The sequence below is a fragment of the Colias philodice genome, chromosome 25 (genome assembly GCF_061535455.1).
Source record: "Colias philodice isolate Cphi_HAF_F1 chromosome 25, ilColPhil1 Martin Lab GWU primary, whole genome shotgun sequence".
Lineage (NCBI taxonomy): Eukaryota > Metazoa > Arthropoda > Insecta > Lepidoptera > Pieridae > Colias > Colias philodice.
Genome location: NC_143110.1, coordinates 2,710,792 through 2,734,776, shown reverse-complemented (window position 1 = coordinate 2,734,776; position 23,985 = coordinate 2,710,792). Strand labels below are relative to the sequence as shown.

Sequence of the window (23,985 nt, the reverse complement as noted above, 5' to 3'; positions counted from 1 at the left end):
ATGTATGGAGTCGTCATACAGTTATAATATTGTTATACATATATTTAATTGTTGATTTATTGGTTTTATTTTCTTGCTTATAAACACAAAATTATCTTCTTTTTAACAACTACTTAGACATTATTAATAATTATTACTTAATTATTATTATTTCGTAATGTTTACTTTATTACAAAATAATACAGGTTATAAATAATCTTTAAAATAACAAAAAATATTGTTACTCTGAAAAAATGAAATGGTACCTAATTACGCGGACTACTGAATTGATTTAGATAGAATTTGATGCTGACGTAGATATTACATCATGCCCAGAAATGAAAGGTACTATTTCTGAAAGAAGTTATAAACCCTAATTCTTCTCAGTCAAAGCCAAGAGTGGAAGATATCGCTAATACAGTAAAACTAATGCGAAACTTTGGATGTTAATTTGTATATTTTTTTGTTAGTTGTTACTTAATCACGTCAAGACTACATTACCAACTTTGATAAAATATAGCTAATTGCCTGGATTTACACATAGGATACTTTTTATCCGAACTGAACACTTCTGTGGGATAAAACAGGATTCACGATATAACCTAATTCCACGCGGGCAAAGCCGCGGTTGGAATGATATTTTTATAAATAAAAAAATTGTTTAAAATAAACACAAAATATATTGACGCATGTATTTATTTTTTGCACTCTATTATAATTGTAATTATTCATTACAAATAATCAAAATAAAATAGCCAGAACAAAGTTAGGCCCTGGTAGGATAGGTAGGCAGGTAAAGCAATGTGAGACGAACACTGGCTTATTTATACCAATAATAATGTATTATAAACATTAAATTAAGTTTACTTTCTAACAACAAAAATACATAATATTAGCTAATGTGAAAACGAATCAACCAATCATCCCACAACAATGAAATGTGCACACAAATATTCATCCAAATCGGTTCATGTGATTAGGAGGACTGACTGCAGCGCCATCCTCCGGGCCCAATTGTGTTTCCAGATCACCCAGGAACTCAATTTAAGATACTTACACAAAATTTTTCGAAATGAAAACTCACATTACTATGTAAATATGAATATAAACCTGTTTTAGTACTAAGCAATTTCCCGCACAGGTGTAGTAAGTATAAATGAAATAAATATCAACATCAAATTCTTTATACAACATACTTATCTACCACCTACTAAGAAATTCTTGAAATTTTTTCGTATTTTTTTAAAATATAATATGTACTACTCCAACGAGCTCCTGTTCCATTATTCCATATTACGTCCACCATACTTCCACTAAGTTCACCATGATTTTTTATTTCTTTGCACTTTGTTGCTTTTTGCTAAAAATGGAATCATGCGATAAAACCAGTAGAGCGTTGATAACATACATTTTTGACTGAATAAAGGTACTTACGAAGGAGTGGGTTCACATTGTGAACAATCAGTGGGTTTATTTTCCTTCTGGATTCCGGATTTCTGAAAAGATTATTTATGCTATAAATGAAAAAATCTTACACATTCGTTATGTACTTAAAACAGGGGTACATTTCAAACATCGTCTATAATACAATTATCATCAAATTTAAAATAAAACCAACTTACTTCATTAATTTGTTCCAATTGTAAGCATTCTTTTTCCTCCAACCTTTATGTTTCTTCTTCTTATTTTCTTTATTGTCCCCATTTGTCTCATTTTGTCTTATCGTGTTGTCACCCTTTTTTACGATTGCGCAAGCGACACAAGTTCCCCGTGTGACGGCCGTAGCGGGAATGACTCGTGCAGCGATCGGGGTGGGAAGGTACAGGGCGGCTCTCGCTATATTGGCTGGTCGCGCGCTAATTTCAAGTATTTCTTGTTTATTTCAAAACCATCGCATATTTCAAAATTCTAACACGGTAGACGTATAGGTTGTATATTTTATAGTTAATATCCAAAAAGTCGTAACTTTAGGTTTGTTATTTTGAAGATGCCAGAGATTAAAAAAAAATAACAATGAGAACTTTGTATTTTTTTTCTATCGAGAAAATATCATGGAATCATGTTTCTAAAACGGTAGACGTATTGTGTTACTATTGAACTTTCTTGTCAAGAATTTTCATCACGACAACTTTAATAATATAAAAATTACGAAGGTTTAAAAAGGGCCGTAAATGTTAGAAAAATTAATTCATCACCTTAATGATGACTTAAATTTTATTATTAGCAAATACAGTGAATTCGATAGTTTAATTAATAAGAATATTTCATACTTACACGATTTTCAAGTGGCAAAATATCACGCTGAATATCTAATATATATCTAATATATTAGATATTCAGCGTTCATATATCTAATATCTAAGGATAATCATTGGGTTTATACTACTTATGTTGTAAGCCTTTTAAATTTATTTGTTAGTAATTTTCGTTCTATTTTTATAAAATTAGGAGAAATAGAGACTGCTCTAGCATTTAGTATAGTATCCATATTACATCAAAGTATTATTAATTCTACTGAACTGTTGCAACATTTAATTCTTATATCTCAAACTGAAAATTCAGTGTTTAAAGCGAGTGAGGCAAATTTAGTAAAACTAGAAGAAACTATTAATGTTAAATCGTATATTAAACAAAACCAGATTACGTTCATAATGGAGGTTCCAATTACAGATAATTATACTTATAACTATTACAAATAATACTCTATACCTATGTACCGTGAATCCGATAGTAATACCGTTTCCATTTTTCCTAAATATCCTTACCTGTTGGCAAAGGGGATGAAATACTTACCGGTCGTAAAACCGTGCCGATCGCTCGCTGCTGGAGAACAATTTCTATGCGATGAACAAAATCAAACGCCATATCCTGAAACTACTTGCATAGAACAACTGCTTAAATTTGAAGGAAACCCAATGCACTGCGAACAACAGCTAATCAATATAGAGAATGTGAGAATTCAAAGAATCACACCTATAAGTTGGATACTTTTCTCAAAATACAGAAATACTCTGACTCAAATTTGCAATGGTGATGTCAGCAAATATCCTGTCGTGGGCACATACATAATGACCATCGACGAACCATGTAGCATCGAGATCCAGAATATAACGATTCGCCCTCACCAAGTAATCACTGAGAATGATCCTGTAGAACCAACAAAAATTATAGCTTTGCCGCAATTACCTGTGAATAGAACTCCAATATTATCCAGTACACGTGTACTCAATATGCGAGGCATCAACTTGGACGAAGTTAAATATATGTCAAAGATATTAAAGCAAACAGTGTTCAGTGATAGTGAAATGGTTAACAGTGAAAGAAATTTTAGATTCAGTGCAACTTTAGGCTATACATCTCTATTTTTAATCTTTGTACTTGTAATTCTATTTTTACTTTACTTACTTCGTTATAAGATATTAAATGTAACATGTCTGCGAAATCATCGGATAGTTATTAAAAATGAACAAACCGATAATTTCGCACTTAAGGAGGGAGGAGTTACGCATCCACCCCAACCCTCTGTATTAGGTTGAGCAATAGCCTTCCGCTGGCCTCAGCAAGACCACCGGAGAGTTCTTGCAATTTAGCATAAGCATTGCAGTTATTGAAAAACATTTTTTGTTTCGCAATATTGTATCGATGGTACCATTCTGGGCATTAACATTTGTGACTCCAAATCGTCCACTTGTTATAGTTAAGTAATTAAATAAGTTTAGTTTTAATTTTATTTTATTTCTTTTTAAAAAAAAGTCAAATCGCTCCCACAAAGTTTAACTATCTTTTAGCACAAAACATTTTACAAAACAAATTTTACTAAATTATGCATGAAGAAAATGCTTAACAATTGAATGAAAATTTAACCACTTTATATACATATCGTGTTCGGACGCTCCGGGAATATGACAGAATATGACAGACCGAACAGTGACGAAGATTTCTATGCGCATTATCACTTTTGGAGTAGGTACTGTATATTATTCCTTTTTGTTAGAACTGCAGATTTGCTTAACTTTTTTCAATTTCAATTTCAATTTATAAAAGTTCACCTATGAGAAATTTATTAAGTGATACAATCTTTGTTCACATTTTCTATTCTTTTTCTTATTACACTGTAATGTCCTAAAATAATATTGTCATCCGTTCAAATATATTTGTAATATGATTGTTGTAATTTCCTGTAAGTAAAGATACATAAATTATTTTACTGTCATAAGCAGTTATTTTAGAATTAAGATTTTTTAAACTATATGTATTCTTTGTTGGAAATTCAAAATAAAAATAAAATCGATGTGAAATCTCCTCCTTTTTTGAAGTCGGCTAAAAACAAAGCACTCAATGACAACAATACAATAAACAGCACAACGTGAGCACAACCAACATCCGAGTAGGAGAGCGTTTTCACATTATCCGATCCGATATCGGATATCGGACGCCGATAGCCGATATCCGATATCGGATACAATTTGCCCTTTCACATTGTCCGATAAAATCGTTCCGATATCATCATGAGTGTTGCCAGAAATTTTTAGAGAAAACTCATTGAGGAGAAAACTAAACTAAATTGCCAGTTGATAAAAAAAAGGTATAATTAAAAAAAATCAAATGTTATAAATCATAGTTGTACATGTACATTAAAAATAACTACGATAAAGAAAAACAACTTCAAAAAAGAAAAGTAAAATGTAAAAAAAGATTTGATATCACAAATTACTGCATATTATTTAGATGTGCTATTTACTAAATAGTTTTGATATCGGTCATTTGTATAATATAATATACTTATGTTAACACATTATAAATTAAGTAAATTTCTATCAATACCTACTACAACCTAGTATTAGTTAATAGTTTTACTAATACCATGGACGAATATAATTTATATTTGTCTATGGTAATACATATTAGTAAATATACCTTTCAAAATCTATTAAATGTATTTTTAGCAAGACGTACCTAGTCATTTAGTCATTTTTTCACTACATACATTTATAAAAGTTCATGTAGTACCTATGATAAATTTATTAAGAGATACAATCTTTGTTCACATTTTCTTTTCTTTTGCACGCCTCATAAGCGAAGCGTTGAGGTGGGTACTACTGTCACTTCGCGCAAAACATCTGATTTTTCAAACTTAAAATGTCTTTATGTATCATACATTGCACTTGTAAGATAATACATACACACACATATTAAGAAAAAACACTATTTTTAACGTTCATGATATTTTTGATGTCATTTTTGTTATTTAAACTAGTTAAAAAACAGTTTAAAAAAGTTCTGTCTTGGACGTCCGTGTGTCTGTATGTGCGGATCCTTTTTCTTGTTAACACGATAGCGACCGAAATACTTTACTAATCGAGTCTTTTTTTTTCTCTTACGCTTGAGTATGCTCAGGAATAGAACCCTTTCATTTTTCAGGGTCTGATTCGATGTGGTTTAATTGTTATTAAATAAACAAAAATAATAATTAATAAATATTTATTAAAAAAAAATTATGAGGCGTGCACTTTTGGATTTTCCAAATTATTTCTTATTACACTGTGATATCCTAAAATAATATTGTCACTCGTTCAAATATATTTGTAATATGATTGTTGTAATTTCCTGTAAGTAAAGATACATAAATTATTTTATGGTCATAAACAATTATTTTAGAATTAAGAGTTTTCAAACTTTGTATTCTTTGTTGTAAATTCAAAATAAAAATAAAATCGGTGTGAAATCTCCTCCTTTTTTTGAAGTCGGTTAAAAACAAAGCACTCAATGACAACAATACAATAAACAGCACAACCAACATCCGAGTAGGAGGAGGAGCGAGGCAGAATGAAATAAAATAAAGATGATAGACACTAATGTTTTCGAAGAAAGATATTTGAATTTAAGAACGCAATATATTTTTGTTTACTTCAGTTCAGCCAATTGTCGTATATTTTAATACGGCAAATAAAAATACCTGCCGTATAAATCGTATTTTAAATGCCTATTAATACTTAAATGTGTGTTTTCTTAATAAAAAAAGGTTTCTTTTAATAGAAAGGGTTTTAGGTTAAAAGCAAAGAATTTTTTTAAAGATTGAGCGCCCTATAAGACTGAAAATACACCAATTAGTGCTTTTTTGCTGTTGGTATACTGCCTTTTCGAAAATTGAGTTGGCAACACTGAACATTATCGTCCGATAGCCACTGGGAATATCGGTGTCGGCTCCGATATCCGATATCGGACCGGACAATGTGAAAGACAGGCACATATTTCATACATTTTACTTCCCTCCGATATCGGATATCGGCTATCGGCTTCCGATATCCGATATCGGATCGGATAATGTGAAAACGCTCGGAGGAGGAGAGAGGCAGAATGAGTTAAAATAAAGATGATAGACACTAATGTTTTCGAAGATAGAATTGAGATAGAATTGAATTTAAGAACGCAATATACTTTTGTTTACTTCAGTTCAGCCAATTGCCGTATATTTTAATACGGTAATTAAAATAGCTGCCGTATAAATCGTATTTTCAATGCCTATAAATACTTAAATGTATGTTTTCTTATTAAAAAAAGGTTTCTTTTAATAGAAAGGGTTTTAGGTTAAAGCAAAGGTTTTTTTTTAAGATTTAGCGCCTTTTAAAACTGAAAATACACAAACTAGTGCTTTTTTGCTGTTGGTATACTGCCTTTTCGAAAATTGAGTTGGCAACACTAAACATTATCGTCCGATAGTACCACTGGCATATCGGTGTCGGCTCCGATATCCGATATCGGACCGGACAATGTAAAAGACAGGTACATACATAAAATATCATACATTTTACTTACCTCCGATATCGGATATCGGCTATCGGCGTCCGATATCCGACATCGGATCGGATAATGTGAAAACGCTCTAAGTGTGTTGTAAGAACGTCATTGACCATTGTATATCACCCTTTCCTTTCTAACACGTTAGAAATGCATATAAGTGTGCATAAAGAAGAAACAGGCCGACTAGTGACGCCAAAACTCGCGCTGTTTTAGTGAAAAAAATTTAAACACGATCATAGAACACGGAGGACTCACGAGTCATTCAAAACTCCGCCATCGCTGGCCATCGCATAAGTAACTGCTTATATATTTTGTTGTGTTGGTGAAAACTTGTTTTTATCTTAAAGTGATTCGCTGAATATTAAAAGAAACGATGGGAGGGTAAGTAATTATTGATTATACATATATATACTAAATTTATTATATAATAGTTCTGTTAATTTTCACTAAAAATCGGTCTGTAACTATCAGCATGTTCAATGGCTAACGCGTGATGACGCTTTTCTTGTCGTCATATTTCAGCCAGAAATGGATAAAAAGGCAAGTTGATGGCGAGTTAGATCTAAACCGTGAAACTAATTAGTTTTGATATATTTCATTGGTAGCATTATATTTCTTTCAAAAACATGAAAATATGTAGTGAAATATACGTACCTACCTAATGTATGTAGTATCATACCGGGAGCCGGTTACGTCAACAGCATACTGCATACGTATGATAGCCATGTTTTTGTGTTTCTGGGATGCTACATAAGTATGGATATGCCTTATGAATATTTTTGTATGCATTAAAATTATAATTTATTTTTTATTTTCGCACTTTTTTCGTTATCGGTTTTTCTTTTGGTTTTTGTATTGACGTTTGCACTTTTTTCTGTTTTTTTTTTTTATATAAAAAGACAACGACGATCTCGGGGACGACGTGGAAGTGGAGCGACTACGCGCGGGGTTCGAGGTGGTGCTGGCCTTGGTGCTCATAGGCCTTCAGTTTCTGACTCGTAATTGCGTCTTATTTTTACTCACAAAAATTCTTATAAATATTATTATTATTATTAATAATGAACAAAGTATTTTAAACAATTAATTTAAATTTTAGTGTAACTAGTGGAGCGTTGCATAGCTTTGACGAGGTCCAAGCTATGGAAAGGCCACTGCATGATAGGACGACAAGGAGGAGGATGAAACTGCCGCCAGTGAAGACAGTACCTGAAGGGTAAATTAATGTTAAATTATAGTCCTTCCAACCCTTATTGGTCGTCCTTCCAAGAAATGGACGCCTCCCCCTTCAAGAGTAAAGAGCCTCTGATGTGCTCGGCTCCACCATCTCCGGCTCTGTTATTATACTGTAATTTTTTAAATTTTCAAATGCAATTATGTAGTTATTATCTGTAACAATTAACATCGAATACTTATATTTGCAGGAATGTTAAAAGTGGTGGGAGCGGGCAGTCAACTCTGCAAATTACCCCTGTAAAGAGACCCGCGTAAGTTTTCATTTCTTTTATTTGTTACTAAAGTTTTATTTTATGGTAAAAAAATATTTACAATAACACTGCTCTTTTTGTTGTTACAGAAATAATGACTCTACTGGTAAGGGCGAGGAGGTTCCGGCTTCGAGGCGGTGCATGTAAGTTCAAAAATGAGCAAAATTATATTTTTAGTTATTGCGATACCGATACTGATTTTCTTATTTTCTAAGGTTTCCACCAGCTTCATCAGCTTCCAGGGCTTCATCTTCACCATCAGCCGTCAGGGCTCGTCCTTCAATGGACCTGAATAATTATGGTAAGTAAATATTTAAAAATTATGGACATCATCTGTTTACATAGGTAAAACAGACTACAGTATATTATTATTATTTACACAGGCAGTGAAGAGGATGCTGACAGTGATGATGAAGATGAAGATTTAGTTCAGCCAGTACAGATGCCTAGGAGGGCTGAAAGACTTTTTATGTCTGAGGTAGAGACTGAGGTGCCACCGATAAATGCAAACATAGGCTTTGAGTGGCCACCTCAACTTTCCTCAGGCCTGCAGCCCCAACCTAGCGCCCAGCCCAAGCCCGGACCCAACACCGAGCCCGAACCCATCGCCGAGCCCGAACCCAGCGCCGAGCCCGAACCCAACGCCGACTTCGAAACCATCGCCGAACCATTCAATAAATTTGATTTTAGGTGGAGAGGGTTTCCAGAATCTCAAATTCCTCCTGAATTGAGAAAGGAACCTTTCTCCGAGATTAATTGTGGTCCCACAGTTCCATTGACGAGCCCATATGAGGCATTTACTGCTATATGGGATCGCCAAATAATGGAGCACATTTCAGTGGAGACAAATAGATATGCTCAGCAAGAGGTAACGGCCAAGATTGATCAGGGCCTACTTTCGCCAAACAGTCGTATCACGCGATGGCAGGATACGAATCCAGATGAGCTGTACGTGTATTTCGCAATAGTCCTAGCGACTGGGATTATTGTGAAATCACGTGTAGACTCATACTGGAATACAGCCCAGGATTTACTATCTTCTCATGGGTTTTCGGCAACGATGAGCTTTGGCCGTTACTTCCTGCTTTCTAAATGTCTCCACTTCTGTAATAATGATGACTGCAACCCAGACACAATGACGCGATCGGAGGCAAAGCTTTTTAAGGTGCGTCCTATTACAGACCATCTTAACAAGCGGTTCCAACAGTTATATATTTTATCACAAAATATTTCATTAGACGAAAGTTTGACACAGTGGAAGGGTTGGTTAGATATTAATCAATTCATCCGAAATAAAGCAGCCACAGTCGGAATCAAAACCTACGAGGTTTGTGAGTCCCAGACTGGCTACTTGTGGCGGTTTGAAGTGCACGTAGGGCATGACGAATCTCCACGAGATGGTCCTTTGTCTGGGGAAGTGCCGGCACTTGTGCTTAAACTTCTCAATGGTCTTGAGCACAAGGGCCACACGATTTGGATGGATAACTTTTATAACTCTCCTGCGCTTGCGCGAGAGTTAAAGGTACGGGGGTTTGACTGTGCCGGTACTCTCCGCTTGAACCGTCAGTTTGTTCCCACTGAACTGGCTTATCTGACCAAGGAAGCTTTGGCTGTAGGTCAAGTTCGTGGCTGCACTTCAGGCGATGTGGATCTGGTGGTATGGCGAGATAAGAACCTCGTTTCTCTTATCTCGACGTACCATGGGTTAGCAACGGTAAAGTGTGGCGACGTACTAAAGCCTTCAATAGTACCCGATTACAATGTGTGCATGGGTGGTGTTGATCGCAAAGATCAAATGCTTGCCATGTACCCACTAGAAAGGCGGCGTAATCGGGTGTGGTACAAAAAGTTTTTTAGACGACTGTTTAATGTTAGTGTCCTGAATTCGTTCATACTCCTCCGCACACAGCAACCTATTACCCACCGAAAGTTCCGTGAAACTTTGGTAAGGGAATTGGTCGCAAAACACAAGCCACCTTCACCCTCAGCAGGTACAGCTAGACCAGTGGGACACTTTCCGGCTCAGTATGCCTTTCTGGCCGGAAAGCAACACGAACGCCAGCGCAGATTTTGCGTTGTATGTAAAAAACGTACAACTGCATATTGCAAGCAGTGCAACGTTCCACTGTGCGTGTTTACCTGCTTTGAGCCACACCACTCTTAACAGTTACACATCACACAAACACTACCTATACGCACAGCTACTCAGGACACACAGGACTCTGAAACGCTTTTTGTCGCCAGTTCAGTGGGAACAAAAGTATATTCGTCCAAATCGTGGAACAATAAGACAATTAAGGCTGTATATTTATTTATGTATTCGTAAGTAATATTTTTACGTATTTAATTCTTAATAATAATTTACGTAGGTTTCATTTTTATTAAAAATATCTATCTAAGTAGATACTTAGATAGATATAGATATATTTATTATTATTGGCAATATTTTGGGTAAAATATATTATTGTAGTTCCCATGGTTGCGTCATTCGTTCGGATTACAGTCGTCATTATTTGAGAGTGCTGCTAACTCTTGTTTTCTCCAAGCAATATCCCACGAAATCAGGACTACATTTGATCTTATCATTAGCTATGACTGCAATGTTCATTTTTTGTATTAGCAAATATTTATGAAAGTACTGATACTAAATGTGTAAATATCAACTACTTTAGCATTGAAATCATTTTGTTGGCAGCTCTCTGTTTAGTATTTTGGTATATGAGGGTTTTTTTAAAAAACTTACTGCTACATTACCGGAATGTGACCAGAATAGATAAAATGTTCTGAATGTACGTTAGTAAAAAAACAAACGCTATACTCATAAGAACCATACCTTGAAAATATTATGTTTTACGAAAAGTCGTATCCATACTTTTATAACCTCTCAGGTACCAAAATGAACCATTTTTTGCTACTTTTAACAACTTACATCTTGAAATATTTCTTAGAACTGTACTGTTCTGTTGATTTGTTTTGATGCTTTAATCTATTTTAATCTTAGAAAATGTCTAAAAGTTCCGTTAGTTGCAATATATTTTCAAAAAAACTATGATTTTAAATGTATGTAATATATAATATAGTGCTGCGATACTTTTGTAATACATAGTTTATAAGCTTAAGTTTCTAATAAACAAAACATCTTTGTCCATATTGGCTTAAGTCAATTAAAATTGGGTTGAAATATTGTACCCACTTTTGAGAACTCATTAAGTGGCAGTACTTTGTGACTATATTAAGATACTGTGTTGTGTAAAAAATATGTATGGTGGCACTTGAATTTAAGTTGTATTTTAAACCTAATGTGATAAGTTGTAGATAAAATATTTTAATTACTTCCACAACATAAGTGATGTAGGCGGTGTCGTCTCCATACCTAGTAGTAAAGAAATAGGTATTATTTGTATACGTAGGTAGTATATTATTATTAGTCTGTGGTATTATTTTGATCTTATGTTATTAATTGTTACTAACAAAATGAGTCGTTACTTGAATAAATGAATGAATTATTATTAATTTTGTTTTGAGTTGTGAGAGTAATAGTGAGTATGTTAACGTTACGTTATTTATACCGATCTCGAAAAGGCTTTCGATAGAGTAGACCATAATGTTCTCGCCGGGAAACTAAATGCTGTAGGTATTAAGGGTAATCTTCATAGATGGGTAATATCTTATATTAGAAACCGTCGTCAGGCAGTAGTCATAGGAAGTCATAAATCTAACTTCATAAACGTCACCTCTGGAGTTCCACAAGGATCCCATATATCACCTTTACTCTTTAACATTTTCCTTTTCGATATAACACATTGTATTAAGAACTCAAATTGCTTACTGTATGCCGATGATAACAAAATTTTCCGTAAAGTAACTTGTACCGCCGATTGTAATCTACTCCAATCTGATCTAGATAATCTCGGAGAATATTTTAAAATTAATAACATCGCACAGTATTTTTTTTACCCTTCTTTTGCGACAGCCTAATTTTATTGAATGATCGTATGGATATATACATGACAAACTCAAAAGTAAAACTCCCATGAAGCTCACTATCATAGTTTTCGAAAAAATGCAATCTGAATAAAAAGTACCGGTTTTTTATATAATTCAATTTTTATTTTTTATTAATTTTTCTATCATGGACTACTCCATACGATCATTCAATAAAATTAGGCTGTCGCAAAAGAAGGGTAAAAAAAATACTGTGCATCGGTGTAAACATTCAAAAATGCCAAACCATAAGCTTTTCTCGTAAACGTAACATTATTTTATTCGAATATAGTATCAATAATCAGTTAATTAATAGAACAACTTCAGTAAAGGATCTCGGCATCCTTCTGGACGATAAATGTTTCTTCGACGCCCATATTGAGTACATGTCCAGTAAAGCATACAAATCCCTTGGTTTCATCCTAAGAACAAGTCAACCTTTTTAAAAACCCTCAGTGTTTAAAAATGCTTTATCATAGTTACGTCAGAAGCATATTAGAATATGGAAGTATAATATGGCGACCATTTTTTAAAAAATATATAGACAAAATTGAAAAAATACAAAAGATATTTATGAAGCATCTTAGTTTTAAAGCAAAACATAACTTTAAGGACTACAAAGAATCCTGCATTTTCTTTAAAATGAATACTCTCGAAGACAGACGTACTCTTTCAGATATTATGTTTCTTTATGATCTCCTAAACAACAAACTAGACTGCCCCCAATTAACAGAAAATATATATTTTAACACCCCTCTAACTCGAACACGTAATACTCCTTTATTCTTTATACCACGTACAAAAAATCAATATATGAAGAACTCACTCTTTAATCGCCTACCTTCGATATACAATCAAAAATTTTCTACTCTTGACATATTTAACAGCCCTCGCAATCGTTTTAAAACCAATGTAATTAAAATATTATCTAACGTACCTAACACATTTTAATCATGCACACACACACATATATACACACAAACATACCCAAACGCACGCACGCACTCACCCACACACACAACTCACCACTCTTTAATAATACATATAATTGATAATAATTATTGTAAAACTCGTAATTGGCGTATTGTATCATAGATATAAGTAGAGTAAGTCAAACTGTAAGCTGTGTAGTTTTCAAAATAAATAAATAAATAAATAAATTAAGTTTTATTATTTAAATTTCTACAGACTGGTGTTATCGTTTTAAATCAAAAGCAACATTCATTATAATATCTTTAGATAGCTATCTATATATTTATTGTTTTTTTTGAATAAAATTATTTTTCGTCACGCTTTTTGTTTTTTTTTACCACCTATAAGGGCGCGTTTATATGACACGGAATGTTACAGCGTGTCGGCCGCGCGGTCAGCCACGCCACTGCGAACCCGGACCATTTCCAGATTGTCCAGCGATCGAGGAGCGGCCGCCGCGCGGTCGCTACGCAATCGAGGAACGGCCGCCACGCGATCGAGGAGCGGTCGCCGCGCGGCCGCCACGCGATCGAGGAGCGATCGCCGCGCGGCCGCCACGCGATCGAGGAGCGGTTGCCGCGCGGCCGCCACGCGATCGAGGAGCGATCGCCGCGCGGCCGCCACGCGATCGAGGAGCGGTCGCCGCGCGGCCGCCACGCGATCGAGGAGCGATCGCCGCGCGGCCGCCACGCGATCGAGGAGCGGTCGCCGCGCGGCCGCCACGCGATCGAGGAGCGATCGCCGCGCGGCCGCCACGCGATCGAGGAGGATAAACAATTTCTGATTTAAAGAACTGACATCCCTACAATTTAGTGTCATTGGTGTCAATAAACCTGTTTTATTTTTAAATACCAGAGACGTTACTCTAAAAATCGAAGTATGACATCTAGAATCGAATGCATTGATTACTTGTGAATAAAAATCATCATAAACTAATAAATGCGTTGTGTTTTAAAGTGAAACTTTTATTACATCGTCTCAAACTTTTTGGTCTGTGTAGCGCATGTTGCGTGACGGTCGGCTGCCGAGTAGGTATAAAGCAGTGTTCGGAAAGTTTCACTTTTACCGTGGAAAAAAATGTTGTACTTGTTTTATTTTGCTCCTTAAATTTACGAAAGAAAATACATATATTACTGGGACAGGGATTCGCTTGAAGAATTTTAAAATTGACATAATATTGTGTTTCAAGGTCGATTGACAAATGTTTGTAGTCCGTATCGATAAATTCACTTTATTCGATGTTTTTAGGCAGTTTATCTCTCTTCGAAGATAAAATTGATAGACGTCAAATGTTGCCTATTAAATTGGCTCGACTATAATCAAAATTACCCCCTAAAAGTAAAGCTGTATGTTTGTACGAAACACTGATCCGATCATGAAAATCTTTAATGGAAAGTTACACTTTCCAGGGGCAAGCAGATAATTTATAATAACAAAACATTCTATTAGTTTTATTCCAACATGATGGTCTCAAAGTGTAGCCTGCTTCATATGACGAAGGAATATTGTGAAATAAAACAAACAAAATAAAAATTACTTTTATAATAAATCATTTTACATAAAAATAATACTTTTTACAATTCCCCGTTTAGCAGAAGCTTTGCGATTCATAATATCGGCCATTTGTACTTACACATAAATTAAATACACAAAATATTATTGAGGTATAATTACTATGTATAGAGAGGACACCACAAATGACAAATGACGCAAAATGGCGCGCGCCAAAATTTTTGCTCGAACTAATTTTTAAAAATGATTATCTAGTTACTTAACGATAAAAATACACATATGAAGATTATTCATTTGCATTTTGCTGTATTATTTGAATTATTAGTACATCTGCACACATGAAGTCATTATGAACAGATCAATAGCACGTGTTGACGCGGCAAGCGGGGGGCACAGACTATAAGTTTGAGACGCTTGGCTCTAACTCTTGTTACAAAATAGTGTAGTAGCGATGTCCTCTCTAGTACGTTGGACATAGTAACTCAATGCAAAATACAGATAAAATATTAAAATAAACTTCAGATTGACAGATATTATCACACAATAATAACTAGATACAAATCAATCGTCATTTTTGCACAGATTATACTAACCTACAACTGTCAAAATTTATTTTTTACTCTTTAGTTATATCGTTTCTTTGAGATACAATATGGGCCGATTTTTCAATCATTGGATAAAACTTACCCGTCCAATAAAGTATTACACGATAATATTAAAATGTCACCTCTAACTATCAAATACGGGCAATAAGAATAAATATTTGAAATGGCAGTCTAATACGTTATTCGACGAATAAATTTTAACCACGTATTGAAAAATCTGCCCTAAAACAAATATAATGTGTATTAAAATCGAGATAAGAACGACATCATGTTATGTCATATTATATTGTGTGAGTTCAGGATATATTTGTCAATTTAATATTCGATCAAAACATTTTTGTGTCGTATCTATTACTTATTTTTTAATACAACTAAATAAAACGTATTGCAAATTCATTTTTTTGCACACATTTTTTCTTCTAATAATGTAAGTAATTTAGCCCTTCAAAATATATACACAGATAAGATACCTAATAAAAAGATTCTATACAGTAATAATTATCAATGTGTCAGCCAACTTAAAATTTACTAAAATGCATTTCTCCATGTACCCTCATAATTATTCACAGACGATCACATATTAATAAATATTAATTAAAATAATTCTAGTGGAAATAGAAGCGACAGCTTCTACTGTAATTTTTGAAGTGAAAATTCTTTAGGCGCGTTGAGAGTAAAATTTCAAGGTCGCGTCATGGCCATACCGTCACGTCATGGAGTAAGGCGACGATTTTAGCATCTTTGAATCTTGCCAAAGAAGTTTCACTTCTGACATGTGTGTTCGGCACACACGCTCATTTTATATTTACAAATCTATCAACAATATAATATAGTCATATAAAACTACCCTCATTCTGGGTTAATCTTTTGAGGTAAAACCTATCTTACAGTTTGTCAAGCTACCTTCAAACCTTTTAAACATGGTAACTATTATTATTTTCAAACATGTATTAAAAAAAATGATATTTTTTTCATTTCTCTGTTTGATATACTGTAAAATAATACAAAAAAATATGAGAATACTTTTGAATGTGAGAAATTAATTAGGTAACGCCGCATGAGTCATATTTTTTCGTGCGTGCAGCCGACTCTATCGAATTATAAGACGTTGTCACGTCAAAATATATCAACACTTTATTGTATTATATTTATTAGCCTCAATATTAAACCAAATTTAAGAAACTTATTTCGTTCTCTCTCTATCTTGGGACATATATATTTTAAGTGAAAGAGACGGAATAATCTTTAAATTATTTAAATACATAATATTGTTGTGATCTTAAAAATAACCCAACTTTAAGAGACATCTTCTTCTTCTTCTTCTTCTTCTTATATATAAAAATGAATCGCAAAATGTGTTGGTAAGCGCATAACTCGAGAACGGCTGAACCGATTTCGATAATTCTTTTTTTATTATATTCCTTGCAGTACGAGGATGGTTCTTATATAGAGAAAACGTAAACATGTACCACGGGCGAAGCCGGGGCGGACCGCTAGTTTTTGAAATAAAGTTTATAGTACAGTCTAACAATTAGGTATTAATTATCAAGTCTGGAGTATTAAGAAAACAGTAGAAAAAAGTGTCAGGGAGTATTAGTTAAATGAATCTATATACTAATATAAGCTGAAGAGTTTGTTTGTTTGAACGCGCTAATCTCAAGAACTACTGGTCCGATATGAAAAATTATTTCGTTGGATAGCAAATTTATCGAGGAAGGCTATACTCTATAGAGTATAGAGTATAGGCTATATATCATCACGCTAAGACCAACAGAAGCGGAGCCACGCGGGTGAAACCGCGGGGCGCAGCTAGTATCCTATATACCAGAGATTTTTTTATAACAGTTATTTTGAGTTTATTCAATACAGTAACAAAACTTAAAAAAAGCAAAATCATTATTATCATATGATATAAAATTATACCTACTTATTTTAATAAATCTGTCTAGCTAAAGTTTTATTTATTCACAATCATTATATTAAGTTACTTGTATAGGTTTGAAGGTGCTTTTTGGCACATTTATGCAAAAATATGACCGAACTAGCTTAAACCCGTGGATTTACTCGCGAGGTATCCAGGTAAAAAGCCTATGTGCTAAACCAGAATATAATCTATCTCTGTACCAAATTTCATACAGATCGGAGCAATTATTTTTGCGTGAAAGAGTAACAAACATACATACATACAAACTTTCGCATTTATTAGTAGGACTAATAGACCTATTAAAAGTACTTCGACTAAAATTCAAGGCAAGATAAATTTGTCAATATTAAAAACAATAAATGTATTTTTAGTTATAATTATAAATAAAAAATAAAACAGTCGCTCCAATTTGTTTTCTAAATATAAATAAAGACGATATCATTCATTATATAGTTTCCACCACGACTAAAATTTTTACGTTTTTTTATGTAGGTACTTAAGTATTTTTTCCTTCATTATATCCTGACAAATCAAAACCTATTTACTTTAATATTGCGTTTGTGCATTGCAATGGGAAAAGTTTTAAATTTCCTAAAGAAAAACCTTATACATAATAATATAATTATATAAACTTAAAAATATATCTCTCTATCTATCTCTGTCTCTCTTCGACCATCTTTAAAACTTTTCCTTATATTTTTTTAACACTTTATTCAACTACTAATATAAAATCGTCATGATTCCATTCAAACCTAATACAACTATTAATGAAAATCGTCATATTTCTGCACAAACGTGCCAAACAATGTCTATACAATAATTATCTACATACAATATTGTCACTTATCACGTGTACATAGAGTCCCTATTCGCCGGGGCCCATTATTAGTGCGCTAACGGCAAAGAAGAGGAACACTATACCGCCGATTATCGTTACTGAAATAAGAAAAAAAAACATTTAGTATTATTTATTTACACTTTTAATTGCATAGCTTCTATCGCGGGCCTTGAGCGCGGGGACCGAATCCAGAAATTTAGTAACGAAAAACCTCACGCTCCCCACGGGGACGGGCACGGAGGTGTGGCTTGAAGGCATAGCATGCAATAGCTTTACCGCGGCAGTCCCCGAGTGCCACACGTCTTTTTATTTTACTGGTTATAGAAATGTAAAAACAAGTAGTTAAAGAACAATCTATGAAATAAAAATATTTTATACACTTATGAATTACACTCTAAAATACAACTAGGTATATTTTTCAGTATTGTGAAAATAATAAAATGGATATTGTTGTTCACTTATAGTCAAACACTTTACTTTTATCACATAGCAATATTTTGAGGTTAATAAGTGTCACATGATTCTAAGGAAAATAAATGACACAAGCTCTAACATTTAAAGATATAAAAACCCCACCAAGGTTCACTATGTGCAAAGCGAAGTTATAAATTCACTACAAAATTATACTGTTTCAAAACACCCTAGTAATAAATAGCTAAAACTCACCAGTCCGAACACTAATCTTCTGCGCCACCATCCTACCACCAATCACGGCCAACCCCGTACACAGAGCATGGCCCAACGACCCTCCCACCACTACGCCGAACACATCTTCCCTTGTGGCCAACACCACTGTGGCCAATTGCGAACGATCGCCCCACTCCGCTAGAAACGTCAAAGACGCAGCCTGAAGCAGAACTTTCAGGACAGCGTTACGCTTCCTTCTTCTGTTTTCTGCTTGACCCTGTTCTAGCATGTCGACTGTTTCTTCTTTGTCCTCCTGGAATTAGGATTTCTTCTTAATATCTTTATTCGGAAACATTTTGAATTGGGACGTGTATAGATTGGTGGAAGCAAGATTAATGATACGATAATGCTTATAGGTATAGGAAGGTTAAAAGTGATTATCATTATTTCATTTTATATATATTTTTGCCGTGTTATATTGCTTAAGTATGGAGGATATAAAACGTGAATGCCCTATTCCATTTATTATAATTTCTGCAATTTTTTTTAGGAACCTTATCATATTAAATTAAAGAATGAAATGATATTCCTGGTAATTTCAAACTATGATATCTAGTTCCTATAAAAACGATGCAAAGTATTTAAAATCTTCCTTTTTTATATTCTCCATGTAAACAACATAACAAGGCATCATTAAAAAGTGTCTCAACTATAAATACATATTAAGATTTGCTTTATCAAAATGTACACATTATATTAACATAAATTTTATTATAAGCTGTAAAGCTAAGCACCATAATACAACATAACAATATACATATTGTCGAAAGAAATTATTATAAAAACTAAAAATTTTAATGCTTGATACGTTTTAACATCTAAATTTAACAGTACATGCTAAGCATGACGGTGCTAGACTAAAAATAAAATAAATGATGCGAGTGATGAATGTTTGGACAAACTTTCTTTCGTAATAATGTATGTGATGCTAAAACAATTTAAAATGATGCATAAAACTAAATATTTCTGGAATTGTAATCTGATCAAATTGTCTTCCCGAAACGATAAGAAATAATCTGTTGTTATTATAAGGAATCGAGAGGTATCTCATTTGAAATATTTCTTACTTCCTAATAATAATAAAATAATAAGTGTAATTCAGAGTTTTTTTTAATTACTTAAAGGAGGACATTTGAGGATATTTAAACATCAAATCAAGGATCAATCATCAGGGAATGTGGATTGTTTTTAAAAGGAATAAATTCTATAGAGATATTTAAAAACCAAACAGAGTTAGAACGTAAAAATATATTAAATATCTACTGATCCTTCGAGGCGAATATAGGCCGCAAATAGTAAACTTGATCAGATTACAATACAATATCAAATGCTGAATTCCTTTAATCGACAATACACTAAGCTAATGACAGGATGTGATCTGTGCTAAACGAAACCTAAAAAAAAGCTAAAAGAAAAAAAAACTAATGTGTCATTCGTACTGCCAGGCATAATGACTTAGGATCACCCTCATCGCCTCGGGTCGTGTCGAGGGGCCAGCTTGCGGCTCCTCTGACAACGTGGGGCTTCTTGCTACTGGTGTTATCTGGCCTTCTTTAGCCAGAAATTTGTCTTCTTTACTAATAGGCGTTTGGCCTTCATGCGTCTCGCTTACAGGAGACCTTAGACCTTCTGGGGATACACTGGCTATCGATTTGCTATCAGTCTTTTCGTTGGTCGTTGTATTTTGTCCCTCTTTCGCACTCTGTGGGGACTCTGACCGTGTCGCCACACCGTCTTCCGGCGACTTCGAACGAACACTCGCTTGGGAGCCCTATTCATTTGAAATCATTCTTGTACTCGTTTAGAACATAAAATAAAGGTACAGAAAGGAATTCAACATTTGTAATGATACCATTCGTTAAGCTTGAGAGAATCGACCCTGATTGGAATGCAATTACGAAGTAGAAGTAGTAAGAACACAGGGAAATAACTATTCGCTTATTTGCAAAAACTAAAGTATATCACCAAGGTCAATGTTTGATAATTTAGCGATATTTAATTTACTGTATGAGCTGTAATTTATAAAGGAAATTGAGTTTTATGATGTTAGTGATACTATAAATCATTGCTCCTAAAGGCAGCTTTACGTATGATTGGCAATATGGCATTTTAAATGAAATTTATCCTTATTTTTGATAAAGTGTAGGATATCAAGATTTTAATGCAGATATTATGTCTAAATTAACACTCATATTTCATTATAAAGAAATATCTAGCTGAGCATTATCTATAGATTTGAAATTCATACTCATTAGATTATTATAAAATGAAAATGATATCTAAATTGTTCATCACGATAATTATTTATCTCGAGTCAGTACATACCAAACAAAAGGCATAAGTAATCAAATAAATAAAAAAGTGCTATCATTTGCTACGACCGTGACGCACCGTCGCGATGCTAATTTATTTTCGCATTTATAATTAGTTGTAATTAGGTGAGAGATAATGAAAAGTTTCCTCGTTACCATCGTTTCTTATCAACCAAGGTTTTCCTACATTGAAATCGCGAGGAATTAAACTAAATAAGAGGTTGTATCAAGTTTGTTGCCAATTCTTTTCTGTAAAAACGACCTTCCGAATCCGGTAGATTACTTTTCCTAAATACTCGTATAAGACTTTAATAAGCGAAATTCCAAAACGGTGGTAGTTAGTTTAAACAAAATAATATTCATACCATACTTGTTAAGTATACACTCATAAAAAAGCTCAAAGAATATCTCCTACCATAATTCAATTGCCATTCCTATCTCTAGCCGTTATATCTAACTAAATCAACCAACCTGATCCTCCCTCCTCTTCAGTTCACTCTGCACCTCATCCAGTTCCTCCTGCCCTTCATTGGGGTCCATCTTCCACCCATCCCTGAGCATTTTGAGACCAAATATCGCAAAAAGCGCCGCACTTATATAATGCGTGTACACTCTGGGTATCACAGTGGCCACCCAACCGAAGGCAGCAGACAGAACCGTCATAAACACTAGAGCTGATATCGCACCAGCGAATACTATCACTCGCGGGTGTTTCATGGCCATGATGGCGGCTATGAAGAAGGTCTTGTCACCGAGCTCAGAGACGATCACGACGGAGAGGGACGCGAGGAACCCCTGCCAGAAGCTGCCTTTGACCGCCGCATGCTGAAATGATAAAAAGCCAATTTAATATTTGGAAATTAAACAAATGGTTACGAGATCGGCGTATAAAGTTTTATATGTGCCGTAAGAGATAGTTAACACAAGGAATAAAAATATGGATAGAGATGTGCAATATTGGTTGCTCATTAGTTTCTATTTAAATTCAATAGTGACTTGATAATAATTTTAAAGCAAGTTCCCTCAAAGATGTTCCCGAATAACCTTACACATTTAGAATAGAGAAAGATCACTGGTAATTGGTAAATGAAACCTTTTCGCCAAAAGGAAAACAGCTGTGAATAAAGATATCACGTAAATGTGTTAATGAAGACGAATAGAAATCGGAATAATTTGGAAAATCCAAAAGTGCACGCCTCATAATTTTTTTTTAATAAATATTTATTAATTATTATTTTTGTTTATTTAATAACAATTAAACCACATCGAATCAGACCCTGAAAAATGAAAGGGTTCTATTCCTGAGCATACTCAAGCGTAAAAGAAAAAAAAAGACTCGATTAGTAAAGTATTTCGGTCGCTATCGTGTTAACAAGAAAAAGGATCCGCACATACAGACACACGGACGTCCAAGACAGAACTTTTTTAAACTGTTTTTTAACTAGTTTAAATAACAAAAATGACATCAAAAATATCATGAACGTTAAAAATAGTGTTTTTTCTTAATATGTGTGTGTATGTATTATCTTACAAGTGCAATGTATGATACATAAAGACATTTTAAGTTTAAAAAATCAGATGTTTTGCGCGAAGTGACAGTAGTACCCACCTCAACGCTTCGCTTATGAGGCGTGCAAAATGCTTCGATGTGATTTTTAACTAAGGGCCGATTTTTCAATCCTTGGTTAAAATTTATCCGTCCAATAAAGTATTACACGAACATTTTAAAATGTCACCTGTAAACTGTCAAATACGGATAATTAGAATAAATTTTTGAAATGGTAGTTTAATATGTTATTCGATGAATAAGTTTTAACCAAGGATTGAAAAATCAGCCCTAAGTAAAATAAGATTAAGTCATATATATTATCTTTTCGCCTAAATACCTAATAAATTAAATTTGATATTTTGTGTTTTATGGCATTCAAATAAATATAATTCTTTATATATAAATCACTTCTAAAACCTTCCTCTTGAATCACTCTATCTATTAAAAAAAAACCATCAAAATCTGTTGCGTAATTTAAAAAGCACACACACAGAGCGCGGAATGCGACTTCGTTTTACACTATGTAATTATTATGATATGCTCTGAATGTATGTTCTACATAGAAAAATGTATGAAGGTCGTTTTTAGGACAGTAACTAATTACGTGACTAATTTCCGAAATATCTCTGTACATCAGGACGGTGACTAGCTGTTCTCACTAATTAATAGGACCGTATACATTAATTGTTATGTTCTTGTTTCACGGAAAAAAAAGTGAACCGATTTAGCTGAAATTTCGTAATTATCCAAATAGATTATAATATTGTTAAACAATATAAAGTCGATTTTATAAACCACTCGAGCGAGTCATCAGAAAAAAGCAGTGTTCCTGAACCTTTTACACCAATAAAAAACTTAGGAAAAGGTACACAACAACTGTCTCATAGTATTTTCTGATATACGTATATATGTATTTTATTATTCTCGTTTTCCTACATATTTAATATATTTTGTACATATACTTCTCCAAATCGGTGACAATACAATAATTTCGTGTTTTTTTTTAATATTTATTATTTATACTTACAAATATTATCATGATGACGAATTTATGTGACACAAAAATACTTAAATATACACGTCTCGTTTCCAGTAAACATATCTTAACGATGTGTGTGAGTTTACATTTTTATTCTTATCACAGGTAAAGATTTGTATGAATGAGGTTAGTAATATTTATTTTTATTTAAAGTCTTTGTTATATTTTTCATTTGCTTCATCACAGATGATAAATAAATAGTGCAGACTCTATTTTAAATTGTTAAAGAAAAAAAAAATATCTTATTGAACATTTTGACGATATTATAATGGTAATATTTTTTTCAGGATTTGGTAACT

The 23,985-nt window shown here is 33.6% G+C and overlaps 1 protein-coding gene across 3 annotated transcripts in view; it reads right to left on the bottom strand.

The window, feature by feature from the left end:
- Positions 1-14,747: 14,747 nt before the first annotated feature.
- LOC149477242 (putative divalent cation/proton antiporter TMEM165) overlaps positions 14,748-23,985 on the bottom strand; it is a 34,548-nt gene continuing 25,310 nt past the window's right edge. For 2 of the 3 annotated variants that reach the window (XM_089710814.1, XM_089710815.1), the window contains 3 exons: positions 21,570-21,923; positions 18,766-19,039; positions 14,748-18,197 (listed from right to left, as the gene is read on the bottom strand). In XM_089710814.1, coding sequence (XP_089566940.1) covers positions 18,127-18,197; positions 18,766-19,039; positions 21,570-21,923 — 699 coding nt within the window. In that variant the 3' untranslated portion in view covers positions 14,748-18,126. The remainder of the gene's footprint in view (positions 18,198-18,765; positions 19,040-21,569; positions 21,924-23,985) is intronic. The other variant, XR_016317645.1, reaches the window with a different exon arrangement.